Below are 25,339 nucleotides of genomic sequence, written 5' to 3'. Positions count from 1 at the left end.
CATTGCTGGTAAGCCATGTGACCCGTGGGTAGGTTTTTAAAAGCCCTCTGTCCCCATCCCATTGCTTTTCAACTTTAAAATACTACCCATGCTGCAGAATTTTTCTAGGGATCAAATGAGTTAATTGGCAGGCAGATGCTCAAGCTACAGTATAGGCAGACAGACACAGAATTTGAACTTTGCAACATCCCTCACCCCCGTCTGTTTGTTGTTATTTCTATGAGCAATCTGAGAAAGAGACGGCTCAGAGAAGGCTTTGCCAGGCTCCAGCAACTTTGCTCTCATTAACCTGGCTGCCTCTGTGTGATGGTTTGTATGTGCTTGGCCCAGGGAGTGGCACTATTAGAAGGCGTGGCCTTAGCCAGGCATGGTGGCACACACCTTTAATCCCAGTACTTGGGAGGCAGAGGCAGGCGAATTTCTGAGTTCGATGCCAGTCTGGTCTACAGAGTGAGTTCCAGGACATCCAACCCTGTCTCAGAAAAACAAAAAACAACAAAAGGCGTGGCCTTGTTGGAGTAGGTGTGTCACTGTGCGTGTGGGCTATAAGACCCTCATCCTAGGTGCCTGGAGGTGTCTTCTCATAGCAGCCTTCAGATGAAGATGTAGAACTCTCAGTTCTGCCTGTACCATGCCTGCCTGGATGCTGCCATGCTCCTGCCTTGATAATAATGGACTAAACCTCTGAACCTGTAAGCCAGCCCCAATTAAAAGTTGTCTTTTATAAGAGTTGCCTTGGTCATGGTGTGTGTTCACAGCAGTACAACCCTAACTATGACACTCTGTTGCAGTGTGGCAAGTGCACGCAAGAAGGTGGCCAGTGCACGCACCCTCCTGGTATCACACTGTCCCAGGATGTCACCCTCAGAGCAGAGGGACGAGTGTGTGTTAAATCTGTTAAACTGTGCGTATTTGTGAGCTCATGAAGAAATGAGAACTCTGGAGCTGGAAGACTTTTTAGATACCCATCTTCCTGTCCAGAAGAGGTCTAGTGTCTACTGGGGACAGAATTAGATTGACACCCATACCTCCGGATTCTGTTTTTCCAACCCCACAGGTTGTATGGCCCAGTGACAATCAGTTTCATCTTCTTCCAGATCCATATCCACAATGAAACTGAGATTTATTCTCCTTCTATACGGGAAGGCTTCTGAGGTGGGGAATGGACAGGGAACAACACACACTCCATGCCTTTATCTCCAAACCAGAGTTGGAGAGATGAACATGCAGGCAGATACAGAGAAGCACAGTGTTGTGGAGCAGAAACCAAAGCCTCTCTTCCCTGAAGATGCTCTTGTCAGGTTTGTCTGAGCATCACTGAAAGTAGCTAATACAATGAGCTTGCTCTGCTCAAACATAAGCACATCTTGAAGGGCTATATTTACTGTAAATGCCTTTATTAAACAAAACATTGGCTTTACCTCCCGAAGCTGCCAACTAACCATACTACAGGGACTCTTCTACCAACCCAGAGCAAATACTGTGGCTATGTAACTATAGCCCATGAAATATTTCTGGATTTGCCTTATGAAAGCCATTCCCTCCTGTCCCCTGTGGGACCCATTACAATGTTGGACACTGGCTGATTCATGCATCGCTATTTGCTCAAATATACCTTAAGCAGTGTAACTGTGTATCAGTTAGCTGGTTTACAATGGCAAAAGTGAACTAAATCTGCACCTCATCCTGAGAGACTGCTGTGCGTGTTATGATTTGAGACACAAATAACAGACCCTCCCTGGCACATTCAGAGCGTGTAATAAAGGAACTGGATGAGAGAACTCTGTTGAAGTTGCCCCCATTGTGGCCTGTGAACTGCCCAACTCTTCACCTGGAAATTCCTGTCTAAGCCCAAGAAAGTTTGTGGAGAGTTATGTGTAAAAAGAGCATGTGGCTCTCAGAACGACCCCAGCAATGTCAGCCCCACACACTAAGCTTTCCCCTCAAAAGTTAGAAGAAGAAATCATTCTGTGATGGTGGAGAAGTCTTGGCCTTGGCAGGGGACAAGCATGAGAAGGGTGAAATCATGGCAGAAAATGCTCTGTGTGTTTGCATGTGACTCCGAGATATGGCTGCCAGAGCAAGGGTGGCATCCTATGTGTTCTTGACAGCTGGGAGCTGCAAGGGACATCTATCCAGGTCCTGGTCTAATCACTGAGGGAGTGGTGGAGAACTTCAGTGTGATATCCTAAAAAGTTAGAGACTCCTGCAACTGGTGATGTTCAAAATAAAACTGAGCTTTTAGGGCTTAGGACACAGACCTGAGGTGTCCCAGTGGTGGTGAGGACGGCAAGGCATGGACTCACAGATAACAGCCCTCCTTGGCACAGTCTAAGTGTCACATAAGAGGAGCTCTGGCAAATATGAGGACTCAAATTCCATCTTCCAAACCCAAGTGAGAATGCCAAATGTGGTAGCATGCGCTTAAAAGCCCAGGGGTATGTTGATGGAGGCCAGATGGGAAAGAAAAGGCTGCTGGAGGTAGAGCAAGTCCGTCTAAGTCCTGCCAGATTCTAGGGGACAGAGCTGGATAAGAGCTGCATGGTTCTGGCTGTAGTTTCACCCCAATGCTGAGCCCATGTTTGAGCCTCATTGGTGGTCACTTCCCTGTTCTTGGCATGCTACCTAACTGTAACTCCCCATTTAACACTACTTAAGTCAATCCCGGCATTGGCAACAGTGTTCCTCACAACCCACCCACAATGTTCTGGGTTCCGGAATAACACACACACTCACACACACATACTCACACACACACACACTCAGCCTTTATATTTATATATGCCTTAAATAGCTCAATGGCTGGACCACTTCCTAACCTTCACATGGCTAATCCACCCTCTGATATTCCCAAATTACTAAAATCTATATTACATCTTTGCTGTCCTAGCCCTAGATGTGCAACCCTCTTGGGCTGTGATCTCCTGACTCCTACAAGGTGTAGGACCTATGTTCTCTGTCCTGTGCCTCTCAGGTGTGGCATCTAAGTCCCTTCTCTTGGCATGGAGGATCTCTCTCTCTCCCTTCCTCTTTCTGTTCCTAGCCAGGAATCCTAAAAGTCCCACTTCTGTCTGCCCCGCCCAGCCATTGGCTGTTGGCATTTTTATTTACCAATCAGAACCAAATGTGGGCAGGGTCCCTCAGTGTCTTACATGTGAGACTCTGCAAACAGGTTTTTGGGGGAACATAATTAGCAGAATACAAGCAGCATTAGACCAAACCCACAACACCGGCCCAGTGCAAACTCCCAGCTGTCTAATCCGCAGTGAGACATGTGTCACCACGAACTCTGTCACTTTCAGCAAGTTGCCAGTGTGTGTGAAAGCCCTGTGATAGGCTTGGAACTCCGGGGACGATGGCGGAGATGCAGCCCACTCTGTCTTCCTCACAGTGCAGTGTGCCAGGCATCCAGATGCACAGGCTACATGCGCTGGTGTTCTCATCAGCCTGTGGGCCAGTGCTGAACCTGACAGGTACAATCTTATCACCTGTCAGTCATGAGGTTCCTAAAATAACTTGACAGGCCAAATTAAAAATAGTAAGATGAGTGTTGACCCAGATTAGCGGAAGTGTCCCGGGGAGTTGGCATTTTTTTTCTCTTGTACTTAAAGGCCTTTCAGAACATTCAGATGTGGACACGAGTCCATGTCATAGTGGTGGGGTGCCTGCTATGAACTGTGTACACCCGTCCTCCTCAGGGTAAGGAAGGCCCAGGGTGTCCCTGCTGAGTGGGTAGGGACAGAGAGGCCCAGGGTGGAACCCCAATCTGACTTTATAGATCTTGTCCCTATACAACCAGCCTAAGGTCTCTGAAGTCACCTGTCCTGCTTTGCCATGTTCTGTTTTATCACGGAAGACCAACTCTGCAAGCTCTTGTTTTGTGTGTGTGTAATCTTTCAGGGATGCTGTAAGAACCATAGGCTGTCATAACCAAGGGGCAGAACTAAAGATGTCAGGGAATGTCCTAGCCTCTGGGGCTACAGGAACACGAGGAAGGGGTTACACAGAGGAAGATGAGGCAGGCCGCAGCTTCTGCTACCCACTGTCCTTTGCTGACTCTTCCTGTCTTGGGTATAAGAGTGCAGTGGCCATGTCATACCTGAAAGTCAAACTCTACACTGGGCCCCCACTTCCTCTCACTCTTATTTTCTTTCTTTCTCTTCATCTGAGATGTTTCACGAGTCTTAGGAAGGTTGATATAGATGTCCTACTTATGGCTGGGCATTTTGCAGTCACCCATTCTTGTCATTCTGACCAGTTATGAGTCTGTATTTACCACTGTCCACTGCAAGGAAGTATCTCTGTCTAAAGCTGAGTATAAAAATGTAATTATTTAGAAAGCTGTTTGACAAAAATATTGTGTCTATTTAACAAGTCAGTAGCAATAGCTTTTCCTCCTGAGGCCTATGACCTCCCTAATTACAGACTTTTGACCAGGCTTACAAGACCAGATGTGAATTTCTTCCTGTGGAGTAGTCTTCATATCCTAACAGAGAGCAGTTGGTTACCTCCATAACAGTCATGTCACTATAGATGAATGGCCAACATAGTGCTACCCACAGAGTCCACAGTTAAGTACAGCAGATCGATGACATCTTCCTCCCAGCATCCTACATAATCTTGTCTTCACTATGAGGGCTATGCAGCAGTGAGGAAACTCCCAGCTTAACTCCAGCTTGATCTCCCTATGTGCTTAGAGCAGTGCGTAGCATCTTCAGCAATAGAGCTTGTGATCTAGATCTGGTTGCAGGCTTGCTCATCTCTGGCTTCCTTTGTCCACCAGCGTGCTCAGAGACAGTATTCTGAAGTCCCTTCCTAGGCCCTGTATGCAGGTGCACTCCCTCTCATGTACCTTTGACCTCAGTTTTGCCCAGAATCAGCCTCCCTCCTTGCAACCGCAGGCCACCTGAGCCCAACAGAATCCAGGACTTGCGGGAATACAAGAATCCGTTTAAGGGCTGTCCCTTAAGTCACCTGGCCTGCTTTGTCACTTTTCAATTCTTGACCCAAGGCCAGCTCTTGAAGCTGCTATTTTCTTTGTGTAACATTAGAGCTGTGCTGGCAAAGCACACACCATCATGCAGCTTCCATGCTCAGTAGAGTTCCCAAGGTGTACAAAAACCATTGCAAAACCAGAGTTATGTAAGATGCATAGAGCTAGGAAGCAGATTGGTAATGAAGGGTACAGGGAAAGGGGACAGAACTCAGTGTACCACGTAGCCACATGGGAAATGCAGCCCTGCCGTGGAACCCTGCTTTCTTGACTCCAACAGGCCTGTGACAGCACTAACAGAGAGCAAGCTCTCTCAGATTTGGTGGGAAACTCATAGAGTAAGCCATGGATAGTATGGATTTTTGTTGTTGCTGTGTGATGTTCTGTGGTGTGTGTGTGTGTGAATAATAGTACATGCATGCCACAGCACGGAAGTGAGAGGACCACCAACCACTTGGGTCTCTTCTTTTGCCTGTGGGCATCAGTCTAGATGCCAACAAGATTCTGGGGAGTCTCCTGTCCCCACCTCCTATATCTTGAAGGTACACCAGGATTATAGATGCCCCTCATGGTACCAACTTTATGTAGGCTCTAGGAATTTGAACTCAGGTCCTCTTATTTGCACATGTGCTGGATAGTTTATGCCAACTTGACACAAGCCAACATCGTCTGAGAGGAGGGAACCTCCATTAAGAAAATGTTTCCAGGAGATCAAGTTGTAGGCAAGCCTGTAGGGCACTTACTTAGTGTTTGATGTCGGAGGGGACAGCCCTTTGTAGATGGTGCCATCTCTGGGCTGGTGGTTCTGGGTTCTATAAAAAAGCAGGCTAAGTAAGCCTGTATCTTCCATGGGCACTGTATCAGCTCATGTCTCTAGTTTCTTTTTCCTCCCCAATTTGCTTTTGATCACGGTATTTTATCACAGCAATAGAAACCCCAACTAAGGCACACAGCAAGCAAGTTTGCACACCGAGCCATCTCCTGGGCGGTAGATTTTTGTGACTTTAAAGCATCATTCTCTGCACTCAACCAGGAAAGGGGCTTCAGTGATAGTCTCTCTGCCAACACTTCCTCTGTGCAAACTTCCTTTGTGGATGCTCTGTGGGTTTGAATCCACATTCTGTCTTAGGACTTCTCAGCTTTGGGAGTTACTCAGTCTCTGGGTCTTATTCCTGAGATAGATGGACCTCAAAGGCAGGAGTGAACATAATGGATTTGAAGTGTCCTGCTGAGTCAGCTGGCCTCATGCCCCCTTCCCTTGTAGCCCGCACAAACTGGACAGAAACTGGCATTTTCTGGTATCTTTGCATCTTCCTTGTGGTGTTTGTCAGCCAGTCCCCAGGTGGGAAAGGATTTGCAATTCAACACCCTGCTCTTTGCTTGGGCCTTGTGACTTGGCCCAGGCTCAGTAAAGAGAAGCAGCTTTGCCTACTCCGATGTCACTAGGCCCGGCCTCCAGCTTCTGAGCCGGGTGTCCCCAGGGTCATTTCTCTCCAGACACTGAATGAGGAGGTGGCTAGACCGTGCAGGTCCAGCCATGGCAGAGCAGGATCGTGTCTGCAGCTCCAAGTGGGAGGCATCACGAGACAAGAGCTCCCTCGACTCGGCATGGTCATGGGTAAGACTGCATGTGGCTGCCTGAAGACTCAGCGTCTGCTCACAGCCACAGCTGTGCCCAGAGGCTCCATTTGGGAGGGTCCTGCCCTCCTGGTATCCAGCTGTGTGCCCTGCAAGCTTCCACTTTAGGGCTCTCAGGGAGGTTTGTTTACAGGTTGATGTATTCCAGCCTTGAAGCCTGGTTTCTTTGCGCTGAATGGAAAAAATGCTTGGGGTATGCTCTGAGCCTGGGTGTTTTCAGGTCCCCACCTCCTCAGAGAGAAAGGCAGAGAGGCATGAAAATGACTGGTCTTTACCATGGTCATTTGCAGCACTGTGTATGACATGGGGTTCCTTGGACTCGGAAGCCCTCAGCTCTTCTGTACTGTCTATTTCAGACCTCATTCAAAGTCCAGGAAAGGGTTGCTTAGACATAACTACGGTCACTGAAGACCCCAAAGTTCAAAGGGAAGGAAGCTATGATCACTCTAAGTGGCAGTGAGTATTGAGGATAGGACCTGGGCTAGATTCAGACCTCGCTATTCCTGAAAAGGCTAGAGGGTTTGGGTGCAGTGCAGACATTATGCCCCTGATCCAAATGGTGCCCCTGGATATCCCCATGATACTCTGTTAGGATCCCAGATGTAGGGGCTAGACCGGTGGCAGGGAAGGCTTTGGGAGCAGAGAGCACCTGTTATTCTGCACCTGCAGGAAGAAGCCTCCCAGAGGCTGGTGTCCCAGAGCACCTGGTAAGGATGGTCAGTTTGCTCATCTTTATCCTCAGGACAGGTGGTCCATTAGGGGGATGGGGTGCAATGTAGTCAGGGTAGCTGAGGAGAGAGGAGGTCCTGGATTCTGCTCCCGCTTCTGACCCATAAATCACTTCGTCCCAAGGGCAGATATTTTGTGAAAGGACCCGTGCTTGTGGAGGTGTTTCCATAGGCCTAGCCCTAGGGACAGGAGTGGCACATCTCTTTGGGAACACTGCTCTGACAGTCAATGAGCTGTTTTTTGCGGTTAATCGGGAATTAAAGTCGCTTTTCTTCTTTCAGTCCAGGAATGCCACTTAAAAATGTAGCACACATCCTCACCTGAATCAGTTCAGATGCAAACTCACTCCTCCTTTGTGGGCAGCTCTGGATGCCCACCAGACACATCTGTGTCCACCATAATCAGTGACACCCTGTAGGTCTGAGATGCAGGCCTCATTGTCATGTTGTTGTCTTGTCCAGCCCAGGTAGCAGGCATCTGAGGAAGCTGACTGTTAAAATGGGACTTGCCCATGGCGACTGAGTGGGAGGATGGATTGAAGATATATGGTGGGAAGCCGGGACCGCTGTGTATGGTGAAGAGTCTGTTCTATCCTCCAGTCTGTGCCCATTGGCTCTTCAATCTGAGGAAGCTCTCTGGCTGAATATCTGTGTTCTGCTTGTGCGTGTATGTGTGTGTGTGTGTGTGTGTGTGTGTCTGCCTGTCTGCCTGTCTCTGTCTCTCTCTGTGTGTCTGTATCTGTCTATCTCTGTATGTGTGTCTGTCTCTGTGTGTGTTTCTTCATGTGTGTGTCTGTCTCTGTTGCTGTCTCTCTGTCTCTCTGTGTGCATGTGTGTGTCTGTGTGTGTTAGGTCAGAGGTCAACCCTAGGTGTTATTCCTCAGGTGCCACCCACCTTGTTTTTTGAGACAGGGTGCCTCCTTGATCCAGGACTTGCCATGTAGGCTGACTAACCAACTAAGTCCACTGCTCTGTATCTCTGCCTCCCCACCTGTAAATACAAGCATGCAGCCACTGTACCTAGGATTTTTCACATGGGTTTCTTGTGGGGGCTCAAAGCCAGGTCCTCGGGCCTGCAAGGCGAGCTCCTCGTTGACGAGGCCCCTTCCAGCCCCTGCTCATGTTTGGAATGTGGTCAGTGTGGATTGTGCAGGACATAAAGGAGCATGTGAACAAACGCCTAGAGCATTGTAAGCCGAGGCGGAGCGTCCATCTTCGGTGGCTTTTTATAATAAAGGGACAAAGGGGTTTGAAATCCACACTTTGTCCCCTTTAATTCGGTCACTTTCCCCACGGTCTCATGTACTAGATAAGTGCTCATTCACTGAAGAAGCTTAGTCTGTAACAGGTCTGTCCCCTGTGCCACCATAGCCTGGCTTCTCTTGTTTGTTCTCAGAGCAAAACAGGCTATGGTGGGGGGGTGGGGGGTGGGACAGACAATGAGAGGTGATAGAGTCTTGGCTGCTGCTGGAGACACACTGCTTCTGGTTCCCCGCAAGGGGGGTTGACTCTAAGGTTGGGCTTTGTAGGTCCTTGATTCATTGGCTCAGCCTTCTGGAAGAATCTGACCCCCTGTTATGATAGCATCCTGGAGTGCCTAAACAGCAGGCCCAGCGAAACCAATGCCTTTCTCTCTTGGTGGGGGTTTGAGCAGGATCTGGATCAGGATCAGGCACTGGATCTCAGGAGACAAGGGAGTGCCCAAGCTATGGCTTTAATGAAGCGTAAGAACTGGGTCCAACCCCAGACTCTGGAGCAGGATCCCAGACGGACCTGTGAGATCAGGGATGCTTCAGGGTGGCTTCAGAGGATCTGGTGAACAGACAAAGGCAGGAGCTACAGCTGCCCTGGCTCGGGGCCCAGGCTCAGCTGCCTGGCTTCTGGGAAGGGTAAAAGCAGCTCAGCCACTGTGAGGCTGGGAAAAGGGCAGCTGGCAGAGACGCAGCTCCTGGAAGCACCTGCTCAGCTGGCACCACCCACCTGCAGCGTTGGCCACAGAGTCTCTGGGCTCTGTTTCAGGCCCATAGGCATTGCTGGGTCCTGAGTATGTTTAGAGCCCAGCAGGGTGGGGGAGATGCTAAGCTTGGCCCTTAAAGGAGGTCAGGCAACTGTGGGTGGGCAGACTGCAGCCTGCCATCCACAGAGTTCTCAAGGCCCAGTTCAGGAGTGACCGTGCCGAGCAAGGCCAGGAAGGCGCCTGTGAGAAGCTGGCCTAAGGCAGAAGAGGAGTAGGGTTTCAATAAACAGCAATCAGGGATAGAGCCCACTTGTCTGGGGGGTGAGTGTGAGCACAAGCAAGCTTGAGGGTACAGGGTGTTCCTACCCCAAGCTGCCTGCTCTCGGGGAGTCTTTTTTTTTTTCTTTCTTCCTAGTTGGGACGTGCACTCTGACATTCATCTTGGCTGGGCACCTAGCCTCTGAAAGACAGCAAGCAGTCATGGGCCAAATATGAGACCCAGAAGGCCAAAGTGCAGGAGCCAGAAAGCTTTGGGTTCATATGCCAGTTTAGCTTGCTAGAGCCTTAGTTTCCCCATCTGTAAAGCAGTGCTTCTAATATTTAACGATAAAAGAGTCACCAGAGTTCCAAAGACAGAAATTGTCCTTAATACTACCATTGAAGCTGGGAAGGATGCCCTGTGGCTAAGGGCTGTAAATGTAATAGTGACAAGTAATCAAATTTTGAGCCGGAGGTGGGGAACTCAGTAGTGAAGAGCACCTGTTGCTCTTGCAGAAGAGCTGGGTTCAATTCCCAGCTCCCACCTGGAGATTTACAACCATCCATCTCTCACTCCAGTTCCAGGGCATCCAAAGTCCTCTTCTGAACTGCTTGGGCACCAAACATGCATGTGATGCACATATATACATGCAACCCACATATCACATGTAAAATAAATTAATAAATCTAAACTTTAAGAGATCAAAAAACTGAGGGCCGGGCATAGAACTCAGTTAGTGTTTGCCCATTATGTCCAAAGCTCAAGTTTCACCCTGAGCACCGCATACAGCAAGGTATAGTGGTGCATGTATGTGACTCCAGGACACAGGAGCTGGAGACAACAGAATCAGGAGCTGAAGGTCACCATTGACGACACAGCTAGCTGTACATGAGATTCTCTCTCTCTTTCATATATATATGTGTGTGTGTGTGTTACATGTTTCTATATTATAAAATATAATATATAACTATATAAATTTATCTGTACTATAAATTATATATATGCTATAATTTGCAAAAGTACATATGTTCACTTAGGTGTTGGACCTACAGAGCACTTTTAGGACATAGACAAATGGAACCTTGTGTTATTGTTATCTATCCTGAGTGCAGGTTTCATCCAGGCCAGACCTTTAGTCAGCCCAGCCACTCCTCAGCGTTGTGCACAAACTTCATCCATCTTGGACACACCTTGCCTGGGGCCATGTCCTTTTCTTCAGAGGTTTTAGCTGGATCTCCAGGGAGGTGACTCTTCAGGACCCCAGGCCCAACCTACTCTGTCAGATCTAGGCTCTGCTAGGGATTACAAAAAAGACTAAATACAGAGCATGTTTGTCTCTAGGATATTGCCTCCACCTTCCAGATACCTGGACAGAGGCTGGGGGATGATTTCTTGGGGGATCTCTGGCACCAAGGGACAAGGTCTGTCTATGCCCTGTGCAGGCTGAGCACCTGTGTCCAAGAGCTTTTGCCTTTGGGCAGGAGTGTTGGGGGAGAACCAGAGAGAAAAATGGCCGGAAGTGTTGTGCAGAGAGGTAGGAAGAGGGGAGTCTGGTAACAGCCTTTACATGGCTCCTGCCCCTGCGACTAAGGCCCACCTTGGCCAGTATCAGGTGAGCACGAGAGTCTTGAGCTCCCTCTGCAGGTGGTACCCTGACATCACATGCAGAAAACCAGCCGTCTTCTAACACGGTGGCTCTCAACCTTCCTAACGCTGAGCTGAGACCCTCATGTTGTGGTGACCCCCAATCATAAAATTATTTCCATTGCTACTTCATAACTAATTTTGCTACTGCTGTGAGTCATAATGGTATCTGTGTTTTCCGATGTCCTTAGGCAACCCATGTGGAAGGGTTGTTCAACCCACAAAGGGATCATGATCCACCCACCGTCTGAGAACATGGCTTTAACCTGATCCCTAAGGGACCTAATGATGCCAAGTTAGAATGAACACATTGCAGAAGTGTTGTGATTAGTTCTGTTGTTGTTGTTTTTTGTTTTGCCAAGTTGACGCAAACTATCTAGGAAGAAGGGATGTCAGTTGAGAAGTTGCCTCTATCAGATTGGCCCATCGACAAATCTCTGGGGGCATTTTATAAATTAAGTATTGGTGTGGAAGGGCCCCAGGGTGATGTCACCTATGGGCAGGTGGTCCTGTGTTGTATAAGCAAGTGGCCTGAATAAGCCACGAGGAGCAAGCCAGTGAGCAGCACTCTTCCATGGCCCCCTCTTCAGTTCCTGCCTCCAAGTTCCTGCATTGAATTCCTACCTTGACTTCCTTCTGTGATGGCATACAACTGTAAGCGGAAGTGAACTCCTTCCTTCCTGAGTTGTTCATCACGGAGCACAGTAACAGTAACCTAACCAGAAATCTCACTAGAGTAAGGACTTAAAGCCAGTCCTAGGAATGAGCAGGCGGGGCAGTCTGTTGGATGCTCCACGGAGCATAGCCATCATCTTGTATGGACATGGCACTGATCTACTCCTCCCTGCAACCACCACAGCCCTGCCTATCCCCGCGGGTTTAGTTATTGCCACCTCCATAACTGTACAATCTACGGTGGACCTCTTCTCTTCTTTAAAGTATGTGCCTAGATTTTCTTCACTTCATAGTTGTGTTTCTGATATAAATAGATTTTGTATTGCTTTATGGAGTTGAGTTACCAGAGACAAGCAGACACTGCTTTTAAGTGAGCCTAGTGTTTCCGTCGATCTCAGGCTGTGACATTCCAGGCCTCCAGCCTGTACCTCCACTCTCTTTCCCTCTAGCAAATTGAGATGACACAACTTTTGATGTCTAATTGTTTCCTCTAGGTCAGTGGTTCACAACCTTCCTAATGCTATCGGGGGGGGGGATCCCCAACCATAAAATTATTTTCATAACTGGAGTTCTGATACTGTTAGGAACTGTAACACAAATATCACTGTTTTCGGGCCAAAAGAATGGGAATGGGTGGGTAGGGAAGTGGGGGGCGCTATGGGGGACTTTTGGGATAGCATTGGAAATGTAATTGAGGAAAATATGTAATAAAAATATTAAAAATTAAAAAAAATCACTGTTTTCCTAATGGTCTCAGGTGAGCCCTGTGAGGGGGTCATGACCCACAGGTTGAGAACCACTTCTCTGGCTAGAGAACACAGGGTACCCCGGCTTTAGAGCCCACAGTCTCTGGATGAAATACTAGCTCTGCTGCCTCTAAACAAAGCTACTGTCCTTGACACAACTGTTTGGGGGGCTCCAGTGGTCTTGGGTTTTTTAATCTTTCAAACTGGGGCGTGGTGATGTGTCTATAATACCAACACTTGGGAAGCTGGAGCAGAAGGATCATGAGTTGAGCCAGCCCGGTTTACATATGGAGGTCTCGTCTCCAAAAAAAGCAAAACAAGTCAGAAAGCATGGTGCTTAGGAGTCTGCATTCCTTGTCCTGGGGTGAATGAGGTGATGTTGGCGAGGAGTCTGATGGTTACTATTTCGTCTTAGAAAAGGATTTTGTTTTTAAGGTTGTAGAAAAAACTTCTCATGAAAAAATGTATCAGAAGAAGCTGAGAGGAAAGCATGAACCGGTGTAAAGTTCCACAAGCCCTGCAAAGCTTGTGAATTCCAGGCAGGTCTCAGGCTCACGCTGACCTCACTGGTGACCCTGGGTCCCCGCCAGTTGCTGGAGCTTCAACCTCCAATGCTCGCTAGTGCCAAGAATGATGCTGACGTAGGCAGGAGAGTCTGCTGGAGCAAGGGCCAGGCCAGGAGTGGATGGCTCTCCAACCTTTTTTTTTTTTAAATCTTGATTTTTACAAAAGGGACCAGGGTGACTCAGAGTTGGATAGTTGTGGGGTTGTGGGGTTGTGCCAAGGTTTCAGTACTGTACCCCCCAGAGGAGTTAACATCCTGGAGACATCCTCATGTCTTTCACTCTGCAGCCATGGCTGCCATTCTTTTTGGCATGGAGTAGCAGACTCCAGCCTTCCTTCACAGCCACACCAGGGGCTCTGCTTTGCTTCGCTGCCTTGTTAGACTTCTCGGGCCTCGCCTGTTTCTTATTTGCCCCCTCCCCTACCTTCTCCTCAAGGGCAGCCCTTTATAGGAGTGATCTTGGGCAGTGGTTCTCAACGTTCCTAATGCTGCAACCCTTTAATACAGTTCTTCACGCTGTGGTGACCCCTAGCTGTAACGTTATTTTCATTGCTATTTTATACCTGTGATTTTGGTATTGTTGTACACTGTAACATAACTATCTGTGCTTTCTGATGGTCCAGGCCACCCATGTGAAAGGGTTGTTTGACTCCCAAAGGGGTCTCACCCGCAGCTTAGAGCCATTGATGATCTAGGTGATTCTGAATAAGGCTCTGGTGTTCTGGCTCAGAACTAGCCTCTAGAGGGCGGTGTCACAAGATTCTCAGGCCGGGTCTTGCTGAGGGAACTCGTTCCTTCTTCAGTAAGGAATGGCCATCGTTAACAAATGGAACATGAATCAATACCTAAAACAACTTCAGCTAACAATAAGAGTTTTATTGAACTTCTTAAATGAATTCTCTTCATCTAAGAATGAAGTGGTTTAAACCAGTTCAAAATGAAAGGGGTGGGGGAGGGGAGACTTGGCTCGTCCGTCCTTTTACCGGATTTGACCTCAGCAGAAACCAAGTTTATTAATAGCCATCTGATAGACACTTTGCAGTGGCTGGTGAAGCGAGCCGAGCTCGAGTATCTAGCTTTTACACAGTTAGAAATGGCCATGGCGTCAGTACATGGAGAGAGAGAACGTGCGTCAACGTGAATGTAAGCCGTCAATTTGGGAAACGGCATTTTGCAGACATGAGTTATTCTTGGGCTTTTGGTGATCCAAAGTGCTTTAAGGTGATTTATCTGGTTTATTATTGTGTACTGTGTAAACGTTCACGTTGGGTACCATATCTGCCATTTTCCATATTTTGCTCTATCCCTGCCTAAGAATCCAACAGTGGATTCATGCATAAAGGCACTTGCTGCCAAACTTGATTGTCTGCATTTATTTCTCTAGGTTTACGTGGTGGAAGGGGAGACCTGACTCCTGAAAGTGTCCTCTGATCTCAGCCCCTAACATGAACCATGTAATAGTAAATAAGAATGTAAAACACACGCGCACGCGTGCACACACACACACACACAGAGAGAGAGAGAGAGACAGAGACAGAGACAGAGACAGAGAGACAGAGAGATAGAGAGAGACAGAGAGACACACACAGAGAGAGAGACAGAGAGATCCTACACTGACAATTAGTCACACACAGAGGACCTGAGAGAGTTTTATTAGTATTTCATTTGTGTGTGCGCGTGTGCATACGCGCGCCCCTCTGTCTGTCTGTCTGTCTCTCTCTCAGCTGTGTCATCCGGCAGCCATGCTGTTTCCATGGAGGGTCGCCTATTTCCAAAGACTCTGCTCTCTCCACTAGAGATGCTGCCTTCCTGTTTCTCTCTGCACGTGAAACATGGGACCTGACTTTCACGGATGCTAATTCTCCAGCCTGAATTAGAGATCTAATGTCTCTGAAGTGATGGTCATTTTCTGCTGACCCTAGCAGGAGCCTTCTTAGGGGGTGATAGCAGATGGGGTGTGCACATGAAGAGCCACAAGAGAGTGACTTTTGGGGGATCCATTTCTGGAAATTCCCACCAGAAGGAAGACTTGACATAGGACATTAGTCTTGAGTGCTGACTATGGGTGTGGCCTGCTTGGTCATCATGCTTTATAGGCAGAGCTGAGCATCTTCTGCTTATGTCAGCCCTGGACAGTCAGGACTGCTCACAGAGCAGCCAGATGATGTAGAATCTGAGTATATAGGCCTGGGCCCCAGGCAGCCCTGTTTTCTTACAGCTCTGGTGATGACGCCTGGCCAGGGTTGGAAAGGGTTATTCTAATTACACTGAGTTCTTGTGAGAAATGAAGTCTGACTTTCTGTAGTGAGTGTCAGAATTACACTCTGTGTTTTGACTTGCTGGTGCTTCCGAGAACCAGTGGTGTGTGTGTGTGTGTGTGTGTGTGTGTGTGTGAGAGAGAGAGAGAGAGAGAGACAGACAGACAGACAGAGACAGAGACAGAGAGACAGGGACAGAGAGACAGAGAGACAGAGACGGAGAGGCAGAGACAGAGAGAGACAGAGGCACACACAGAGGAAAAGGGAGGGAGCGCGGTAAGTTGGCTATTGGGGGCTAGTGGGATGGCTCAGTAGATTGCCACCAGTCTGACAATCTCAGCTCAGTCTGAGCAGGCTCCTGCAAGTCACACTCTGCTCTTTTCATGTGCACTGTGGCATGGGCACATGTATAATAAGTAAGTAGAAAACTGACATAAAATATTTTAAAATTTTATTTCATGTGTATGGGTGTTCCACCTGCGTTTGTCTATGTACCATATGAACGCCGGTGGAGGTGCCTGAAGAGGACACTGAATCTTCTGAAACTAGAGTCACAGAAAAGTACCAGTCACTGTCTGTAGGCCTGTGGCTTGCTCAACCACATCCAACTCTTTACATTCTTTTTAAAAAATATGTATCTATTTGTGTGTGTGTGTGTGTGTGTGTGTGTAGGGGAAGGGGGCATCATGTGTCATGGTACACACTTGGAAGTCAGGGATTGAACTCAGGTTGTCAGAATTGGCAGCAGGCACCTTTCCCCACGAAGCCATCTTGCTAACCCTCTCTTTACATCTCTGCTCTGATTTCGGCTTCTGCAAACACCCTCTTTGTAAGCCTGTGTCTTTTCTCTATGACGTAATTTTTCTTCCATCTATTTACGTACCAGGGGGTTAAGATGATTTGAAGAACCAATTTATGATGTCATCTTGGCCATAAGCTACAAACATGCTTTCTTTCTTAGCTCAACATTGCTAAAATGTTTAAGAGAGGGTAAGACTAGAGCCACCAGTGTACCATTTGAAGCCTCCATCTGAACCATCCTCCCTTTCCTGGATAGAGTGGTTTATCTAGCTGGACTCAGTACATGAGCCCCACCACCCACAAGCCCTCTCATCTGCCCTGTTGGGCCTCATGGAAGATTTTTATCAAATGCCTTACTGGAGCCTTTTTGACCATGTGTGTAGAAAGCACGTGTGTCCTTGGGTGCCTGTGCCTGCTCTTCTCTGCCTGACACTCCAAGTTCTCCATGGGAAAGGAAAACTTGCTTCAGCACAGCTGAATGATGTGTACACATTCCCAATGATGCCTTCTTGCAGGAGTTAATGTCCCTCGTTTTCCAGTGCTAAGAATGACTCACTGGAAGGCATTTAGGACACAATCCACTCCCTGACGCCTGGGTTTCCTAGAAGATGTGTTCAAAGCAAAAAGGTGTGTCCTGCTTCTTCTTACCTGGGACAGTCAAAGCTTTGACCTTCTGTGAAAGTGTCATTCCAGAGGCTGGTGTTCTTCCCTCCGCTTTGCTTTGGCTCTGGTGCATCCTTGCTTTGTGATGTCGGTGAGTCACTCTGCTCGCAAGCAGCCTTATTTGAAAGTCCAGTTGCTGTGGGACTTGCAAAGCAATGAGTGATTCCCAAATAGCAGAGTCACTGAAAGCTCTGACAAGTCCCTGCATTACTGTAGGTCATCTGGGTCTAAGTCGGGTGTTTCCAGGTTCTTGGCTTCTTACCTAAAGAACTGAAAATATGGGGTCACAGATTTGTAAAAGGAACAATATAATTTCGTTTGAGAAATGATAGTGCCGATTGTAGAGGGACCCACTACCAAGATTGACAGAGGGCCATGAGTCTGGAGGAAGGAGGGCAGTTTACTCAGGAGAGTAGTGGATGGATCCTTGTTTTGAGTGGTCACATATTCATTTTCCCACTGTGCATTTTTCTTCCCATAATGCATTTAATTTTAATCATATGCACACCCAATTATGCATATGCATACGATGGTACAAGGTGGACATAGTTTTGCTTTACTGCACATGCATCCTAAGCTAGTTCACGCCAGATTGGCCTTTCTGTTCTTCATACCTGGACAATATGGGAACATACATGGATAGCAACTATCTAAATTTGATTGTTACTAGGGGCAGAGAAGTATATTATTGTTTCCTAGTGTAGGTGGAGAGAACCAGGTGGTTGCTGGGTGTGTTGTTTGGAGAGAAGTATGTGTGCATAGTTTGTAAACCCAGGAGAAGAAATTAAGTTGCCAAGTGCATTATTGTGAGGTGTGTGTGTGTGTGTGTGTGTGTGTGTGTGTGTGTATGTGTGTGTGTGTGTGCGCGCGCATGTATCACAAACCAAATAGTTTCAGGCTAAATGATCTTCTAGACCTTGCCTGGTTCCCGTCGGCTCATCTGCTTGCTATTGGTAGCTGATAAACAGGGATTGGGAGTGTACAATGCTATAGAAACCTTTAGCTGATTCTGGTGAAAAAACAGGATTAGTCTTTGTACCATAAACTTTGTGACGTGTATAGCAGTGATTGGAGCTTCCTGTAAGTGTCTTACGAATGCTTCCTCCCCAACTCCCAGAGCTCATGCCTCCTTCTCTACTTTCCTCCAAGGGACATGAGACTAGGATTGCTGGAATTGGATCACAGAGTACTGCAGGACAGGATTTGTTCAGGCTCCTTTCTATAGATGTCTTCCTTTGAAAATCGTTATCAGAAAGTGAGACACTGCAGGCTCAGGTACCTTTTGTTAAATTCCAAGCCACAGAGACGAACGGGATTCTGAGATCCCCCTGAGATACTGAGAATTCGCTGCAGTCTGAGAGTAGCTGAAGTCAGGAAGATATGTTATCTGGGGACAGGGATCAGCTTTTCCCATACACATAATCAATCATAGAGACTTTGTCTGGACTGGGTCAGAGTGGAACTTCCAGGTGGTGGGGATGGATGCTTTGTGCACAGTAGGTGGCGCTGGAGAGTCGGAGAACTAGATAAAAGCCTCACAGCTGGGTCCCAAAGATATTAGAAGTGAGTAAACTCAGCATTTGGGAGGTGAAGGCTGGAGGATCAAAAGTTCAAAGTTACCCTGGGCTACATAGCAAGTTTGAGATCAGCCTAGGCTACACAAGACCCTGTTTAAGTGGAAAAGGTCTGGTAAGAGTGTCCAAAATGCGGGTTTGTCCTTTTCCCACTGAGTCAACGAGTCAGTTTGGCACAGCATTTTGGGGCTCTTGAAATAAGAGTTGATTTTTGTAGGTTGTGGAGAACGGTTTCTCTGAGCTGATAAGGAAGTCGAGGGGAGGTTAAACAATGTGTTCAGATGGTCCGCAACTATCACGTGATCTACCCCGTGACCAGTACAGGGTTTGCAGAGCCCTCCAACTCTGTGTCAATGCCATCTCTAGGAACTCACCCTTCCCTTGGCTCTTGAGAGCTGAGCTCAGCCTCTGCGATCCCTCTCCCCGCGGCCATCTCTGTTTCCTCAGATCTTCTGCAACATCATATGGCACAGTGGCTTTGGGACTCTGGTCTGGCTTCATTCGACAGCCTTGGTGTGTGTGGGGGGGGAGGGGAGCACGGAGGCAGGACACAGTGTGCATGCGATGCGAAGGAGACAGGGCCATGGTTCTTGGAGTACCTCATCAGCCACTGAGGATAGGACTGAATATATAATAGGCATGTATAGCTTTTGAAATTTTGTTTTTTAAAATATATATACGCTCTTTTCATATATACCCACTATAAGGAGAAAACAGTCAATTATTTTCTCAGTGGATTTCAGTGACAGTCAATATGAGCTATTATAGGACATTATTATTATTATTTGCCATTATTATCATTATTGTGACGCTGGAGTGTAAGCCTATGGCCTCACACATGCCTGACAAGCATCCTACCACTAAGATATACCCCAAGCCCCAAATCAGGATCTTAGCCCCATGGTCCAAGGCAATCACCAGGCTGTGCTTTGCCCACTTCGATCACCCAGTGATGTTTACTGAAATCAGTTAGATGCTCGCTCCTCTGCTGGAGATTTGTGAGCAATTCTGGCCCACACAGCCTAAACCCAGACTAAAGTCTAGCCTTCCTGGACCTCCCATCCTGGACAGTCTTATAAACAAACAGTGAAAGCAAAACATTGTATGCTGTGCTATATGAGAGGGAAAATAGAGCAGAGTGTAGGGCCCGGGCTCTGAGTCGGGAGGGAGGCTCACTGGGAAGACGCCATTGGAGCAAAGACTTGAAGGGGACCAGAGGAACTGACACTGAGTTTGGGGATAAGTGCTCCAGATACGTGACTTGCTGGGACCCAGGAAGGATGGACAGGAGACCGTTTGTATTTTATATTACATGGGGACATTTATACCGTGTATTGCAAAAAGGGATGTACCACACATACAGGCCACTGATAGCTTAGCAGGTACGTACTGCTAATGGCTTGTTCTGAGCTGACTGTTCAGCCCAGGTGACCGTGAAAGAGCACAAGGCATCAGGGAACACTAACTAGGTTGAATATCTAAAATTTTCTTATATTTATTTTGGGTGTGGGTGGTACATACAATGCTTGTGTGTACCTTGGCATGTGTGTGTTTGTGTGTGTATACCTTGGCATGTATGTGTGCATGTGCTTGTGTGTGCCTTGGCCTGCGTGTGTGTATGTGGGGGGGGGTGGTGGTGGTGGTCAGAGGACAACTTTGGAGAGTTGGTTTTCTTCTTCCACCATGTGGGTTGTAGGGATTGATGTCAGACCATCGGGAGCCTGTACCTGATAGGCCAACTCACTTGACCCACATTCAATATTTTAAACTGTGCCAGAGTCCAGATCTCCAGATGATGAGGGAGAAGTGTAGGAGATGAGGGAGACATAGCTATCCTGAACTTCAGGGAGAAGCTGACCAGCTGACTGGAGAGGCTAAGACTGAACTCTGGGATGACTGTCTTTCTACCCCTCCTACAACGCCTGCTGTCTGGAGAGGAGATGGAAGGCAGAACGTAGGGTACCAACCTTCATCCTTCTGGACTAGCCAGCTCTCTAGATAAAACATGACTTTGTTATTTCTCTCTCATTGTTCCACTCACGTAATCACCACCTCAAAGTCCCAGGAGCATTTTGGCACTGGTATAGGTAGGTGCTCCTTTGAGGCTGCCTTTTGCCCATTTTATCCTTGGATCTTCCTTACCTTGCCTCTCTGATCCACTCTCTGCCCCCACCACACACACACTTGTAGTTTCCGAACCACAAGTCTTATTTCCCCAAAAGCTGATCTCCCCCTGGGAGTAGTTGTTATCTCTATCGTACTGCTGAGGAGTTGGAGGCACACATTCTGTGGTTTGCCTTTGGGCACACAGAGATGATGGCACCATTGTTTAAAAAAGCAGGGCACATTTCAATTATTACCCAGAGTCACAGTGTTCAGATTTTTTTGTTGGTGGTGGTTGTAAAGAGAACATGGCGGCTCAAGGTACTTACAAAGAACTGGCTTCGAGTTCAGAATAACCTTGCACAGAGGTGGATGCTGGGAATGTGTGTTGAGCAGCTCTGTCTTTAGAACAACTCCTATCCTATTGGGAATGGGAGCCGGGATGGAGAAACAGCTGGCCTTGGGAAAGGTCATTTTGATTCTGCAGGTCATGAAATGTGAGAGAAAAACAAACAAACAAACAAACAAACAACCTTAACCAAAACAAAACAAAAATACAAAATCTCAGAGTGATGTCCTTATGTGGTTCTGCAAGTCCTTACTAGTGTGTGAGCACCTAGAGTTTGTCCTTCTGACCTCACCCTGGCTCTTTCCCTCCCATCTTACAGGGCTGGGGAACAAGCTCTACCTCATCCTACTCAAAGGAAAATGAGTTCAAGAATAGGTCTTCCGAGGACAACTATTGAGGGAAGGAAGACAGCCCTGATTTGTCATGCACCTGGGCTTTGGGTGGCTTTCCAGCATGCCCTTGGGCTTTGGGTGGCTTCCCAGGCCAGGCAGGCAAGGCTGTGGCCTTGGAGTTTTGCTCTGTGCAGGACTGACTGTGCCATTAATTTCTCCCAAGCTACGGAACCCCCTTGAAGCTAAAATCCTGCCCAGCTCCTGGCTTTTCAGAGACATGGGAGTCTGCATTTTCAGGTAGCTCATCCTCATATGCAGCAAGACCTAACCACGGCTGGTGTGAGGGGGTTGGGGGCTGGGGCAGTCATGACTGCGGGCTGCCTTGGCAGGGACCCAGTTGACTGTGGATAGCCTCGTTCATGCTTGGTAATGTCACCATGGCAGTCTCAGGAGGCCAAAGGCTTTCAGAGGAGGAACTGGATGTTCTAGAGGCCAAAGGGCTTTGTCTGAGTTATTTATTGAAAACTTCTCTCCTGATCACGGTTGCAAGAACTGGCTGCCGTGCATCTACCTCTTCTAAGAAATGTAAGAACAGTCCAGGCACCCCCAGGACAGTATCTAGGTGCTCATGTTGTCAGAAACAGTGATTTCTCCACACTTGGGGCTGCTGTTTCTATTGATAAGCTTTTGCTTTTGAGTTGATGACGTAGAGTCAGATGTCACAGTTGTCAGTGGCCCAGTTCCATGCAGCCGCACTGTGACCATTGACTGACTTCTTTCCTCCCACTCCAAGTGCCATGTTCTTTAGCAGCTGGCAGTTCTTCCAAAGAGGAGCTCTGCTCTCTGCATGTGCAAACCTGCTCAGCTGGAACCCATTGTGCTGTGAACAAGGTCAAGGCTTTGCATTTTGTAAGCAGAAGGCTTACTATGACAGTGAAGGTACCCAAGGTAGATGCCAGATGTGATATCAGCCCCTCTCCCAGACACCTCCCACTGTGAGGTCAAGTCCATAGACGCTGGATTTGCATGCAAAATGTTGTGTTATTTCAGTAGCAAGGAACCAGAATCAACCCATCACCAACAAACAGATAATGGTATTTATACATATACACATGTTTGTTTGTTTGTTTGTTTATGTTTGTTTTTTGAGACAAGGTGTCACTACATAGCTCTGGCTGTCCTAGAACTCATGCTGTAGACCAGGCTGACCTTGAACTCACAAAGACCTGCCTGCCTCTGACTCCCGAGTGCTGAGATTAAAATGAAAGAGTGCAAAATATATCTGGCTCACAATGAAATTGTTGTCACCCATAAAGAAAAATGAAATTATGGAATTTACAGAAAGAAAGATGGATGGAACTGTGAAAATGTATGAAGCAAGGACAGCCAGGTACACACACACACACACACACACACACACACGCATGCATAAACAAAACAAAATCAAACAAACACAACACCCTCTCTCTCACACACATGTATCCTGGCTTCTAGTTTTTACTATGTATATGTATGTGAAAAGAGTCTGGGTGGCAGTCAGGAAACTAGAGGAGGAAGGAGGTTTTAAGGGAGGTGGGTATGAGGGTAATGGAACACATGTAATATGCAATTGGGAAAAAGAGGAATACCAGGGCAGATGGACACAGCCAGGATCAAGTCAGGGAGATGAGAGGGGTGGGGCGACAAGAACTAAGTATGTATAAAAATATGGCAGGGAAACCTGTTACTTTGAATGCAAATTAAAAATAAAGCTTAAAACTTAAGAAGATTGAAAATTTGTCTCTCTGTAGTCCCAAGTCACATGCAGACACTTTGGGGAACTATTTCTTGCCAAGAAAAAAAAAATCCTTGTGTTGAAAGAAATACCTTGCAGGTCGATTTCAGCTCCATGGGCACAAACTAACAAGGTTAAATTAATGGGGTTGGGTGAGTTCCAACCTTCTAAGAAGTACTCAAGCTTTGCCCACATGCTGTACTGGATCGGTGATGTCATGAGGGGTCTGGAGTCCTTGAGACACCTGGGGACAAGATGGCAGAATAGGGAGTGAAGTCTCATCTTCCCACCCCTTCCTAGTGGTCACAAGGTTAGCAGAACATCTTTCCCACTCTTCAAGCCTGTGACATAGCTGGTGGCATTGACATCACACATGCTGGGAAGGTCTAAATGAGGTGACTTCTGGCCATCAGCGTAGTGATGTCACCCCTGCCTTCTATACGTCAAGGTCGTGAGTCAAGGGTCACCAAGTGATTGCTGCATGTACCTTGTTCTAAAGAACAGGGAGGATGAGGCTGGGGTTGCCTTTGGTGAGCTCCGGGATTAGTGGAGGGAGGGGGATGGGCAGAATAGGGAAAGACTACATCCACCTGCAGGAGCTCTGGGAAGAGTGAGATGGGAGCCAAGGATGAGACTAGCTGACCTGGGGGAAATGAGCCAGCGTTTCTGAAATTGTTTCACTAAAATGGAAACAAGCAAAACAAAAATACCACAATGGAGATGCTCTCAATGCTTAGACAATTAGATGAGTTCAGTGGAGTGGCACCTGGCTAGTCTAGTAGGAGGAGTTTATGTTTCTGTCACCATCTCCCTGCCTTGCTTGCTGCAGGTGCAAGCCAATGGACTCCGTTTGTCAGGCTCACTTCAGTGCAGGGATCACTGTCCATCACCGGGTGCATGCTCATCTGGTGCCCAAGAACACACTCTTAGTCAGGTACAGCCTCAAGTTTGTCCTGCTACAAAAAATGCTCAAAATACTAGATGCTTGGAGGGCTAGACCAACCTTGATCAGGGATACAACACCCAGCATCACATGTTCCATGGCCCTGGTTCGTGTGATGACGGCTTCTTCCTTTCTTCTACAGCTGCCTACCCCATGGGCCTCTCAGGAGGCAGAGACTGGGGAGTAAGGTGTTTGGGGCAGGGCAGATCTAGTTCAGTCTGCTTTGGGGCAGTGTACCTACCATGTGTAAACTCGGGAAGGTCGCATAAAGCTGCTTTTGAGACTTGGCTTCTAGAAGTGGCAGGCTTAAGAGTGACACAGGGCTGTGACGTCCCTGGTGCAGAGTAAGGACTGTGGCTGACACTCGCTGACAGATGAAGACTCTGAACTGGAGCTCATCTTTCTTTCCTGGCTTTCCTGGCTCCTCTCTGGCTATGGCTGGAGTTTCACTGACTCTACTGTGGACAAAACAGTTCTTTGATGCTCTAAGTCATTCTGTCTCTTCCTACTTTCTCTTCCTGAGTGCTCAAATTTCTTCTCTTCCTCAATTCATTCTCCCCAGGCCTTGAGCTGTAGTCTCACTCCTCGCAACTCAAGACTCCCCTGCTAAGTGTCTTGACTTTGCTCCCTGGGTCATCTTATCCTCCTGGGTTGTCTTCCCTCCCCTTTCCCTACAGTTCTCAAAGAAAAATTCCTTCTTTCTCTAAGACACACTTCATGCTAAATTACACACGCTTCCTCCCTGTTTCCCATGAGCAATCCCAGTATCCTGTCTCCATCCTCATAGAAATCACCGCATGAGCTCAGCACTTAGCACAGGCGTGGCTCCCAGTAGGCTCCCAGTACATGTGAGACTGGACTTGACCAAACCAGTCTCCAGGCCCTGTGCTCAGACTGCCACAAGCTCTTAGGTTTGTCCCCAGTACAGGACCCAGGTGGCCCATCCTGGGGGACTGTCATACCAAAGAGTTACTGCCCTGTCCTGTTGCTATGTAGTGATATTCTAAACAGCAACAGCCAAACAATGAAAGTCTGATAGTTGTTGAATTCAGACAGCATTCTGGTTTTCTGGACTAATTTCCCCATCGTTGCTGTCATTTAATTCTTGCATTAACTGTGTGTCATCATCTCTCTTACAGCAGAGAAGCAAGTGTGGGTGATAAGTCAGGGTTGAGCTCTGCTGGTCAAACTGCAGTCTTCTGAATTGCATCAAGCTGGTGGCATCACTTCTTGGGGTAGGGGAACCCAGGGATGACTTGTCTGTTCTGGCTGGCAGAAGTCTAGTCCATCACCCACGCTGCCTTGCTGAACTAGCCTGTGCAGTGTCTGGTTGTCAG

At 47.7% G+C, this 25,339-nt stretch overlaps 1 protein-coding gene across 3 annotated transcripts in view; it reads left to right on the top strand.

Moving 5' to 3' along the window:
• The first annotated feature begins 6,478 nt into the window (after positions 1–6,478).
• The window catches only part of Lpin1 (lipin 1), a 103,628-nt gene continuing 84,767 nt past the window's right edge, over positions 6,479–25,339 (top strand). For all 3 annotated transcript variants that reach the window (XM_029484351.1, XM_021179736.2, XM_029484352.1), the window contains exon 1: positions 6,479–6,611. In XM_029484351.1, coding sequence (XP_029340211.1) covers positions 6,498–6,611 — 114 coding nt within the window. In that variant the 5' untranslated portion in view covers positions 6,479–6,497. The remainder of the gene's footprint in view (positions 6,612–25,339) is intronic.

Source organism: Mus caroli, chromosome 12, assembly GCF_900094665.2.
Source record: "Mus caroli chromosome 12, CAROLI_EIJ_v1.1, whole genome shotgun sequence".
In the NCBI taxonomy this organism is placed as follows: domain Eukaryota; kingdom Metazoa; phylum Chordata; class Mammalia; order Rodentia; family Muridae; genus Mus; species Mus caroli.
This window is presented reverse-complemented; position numbering and strand designations above follow the sequence as displayed.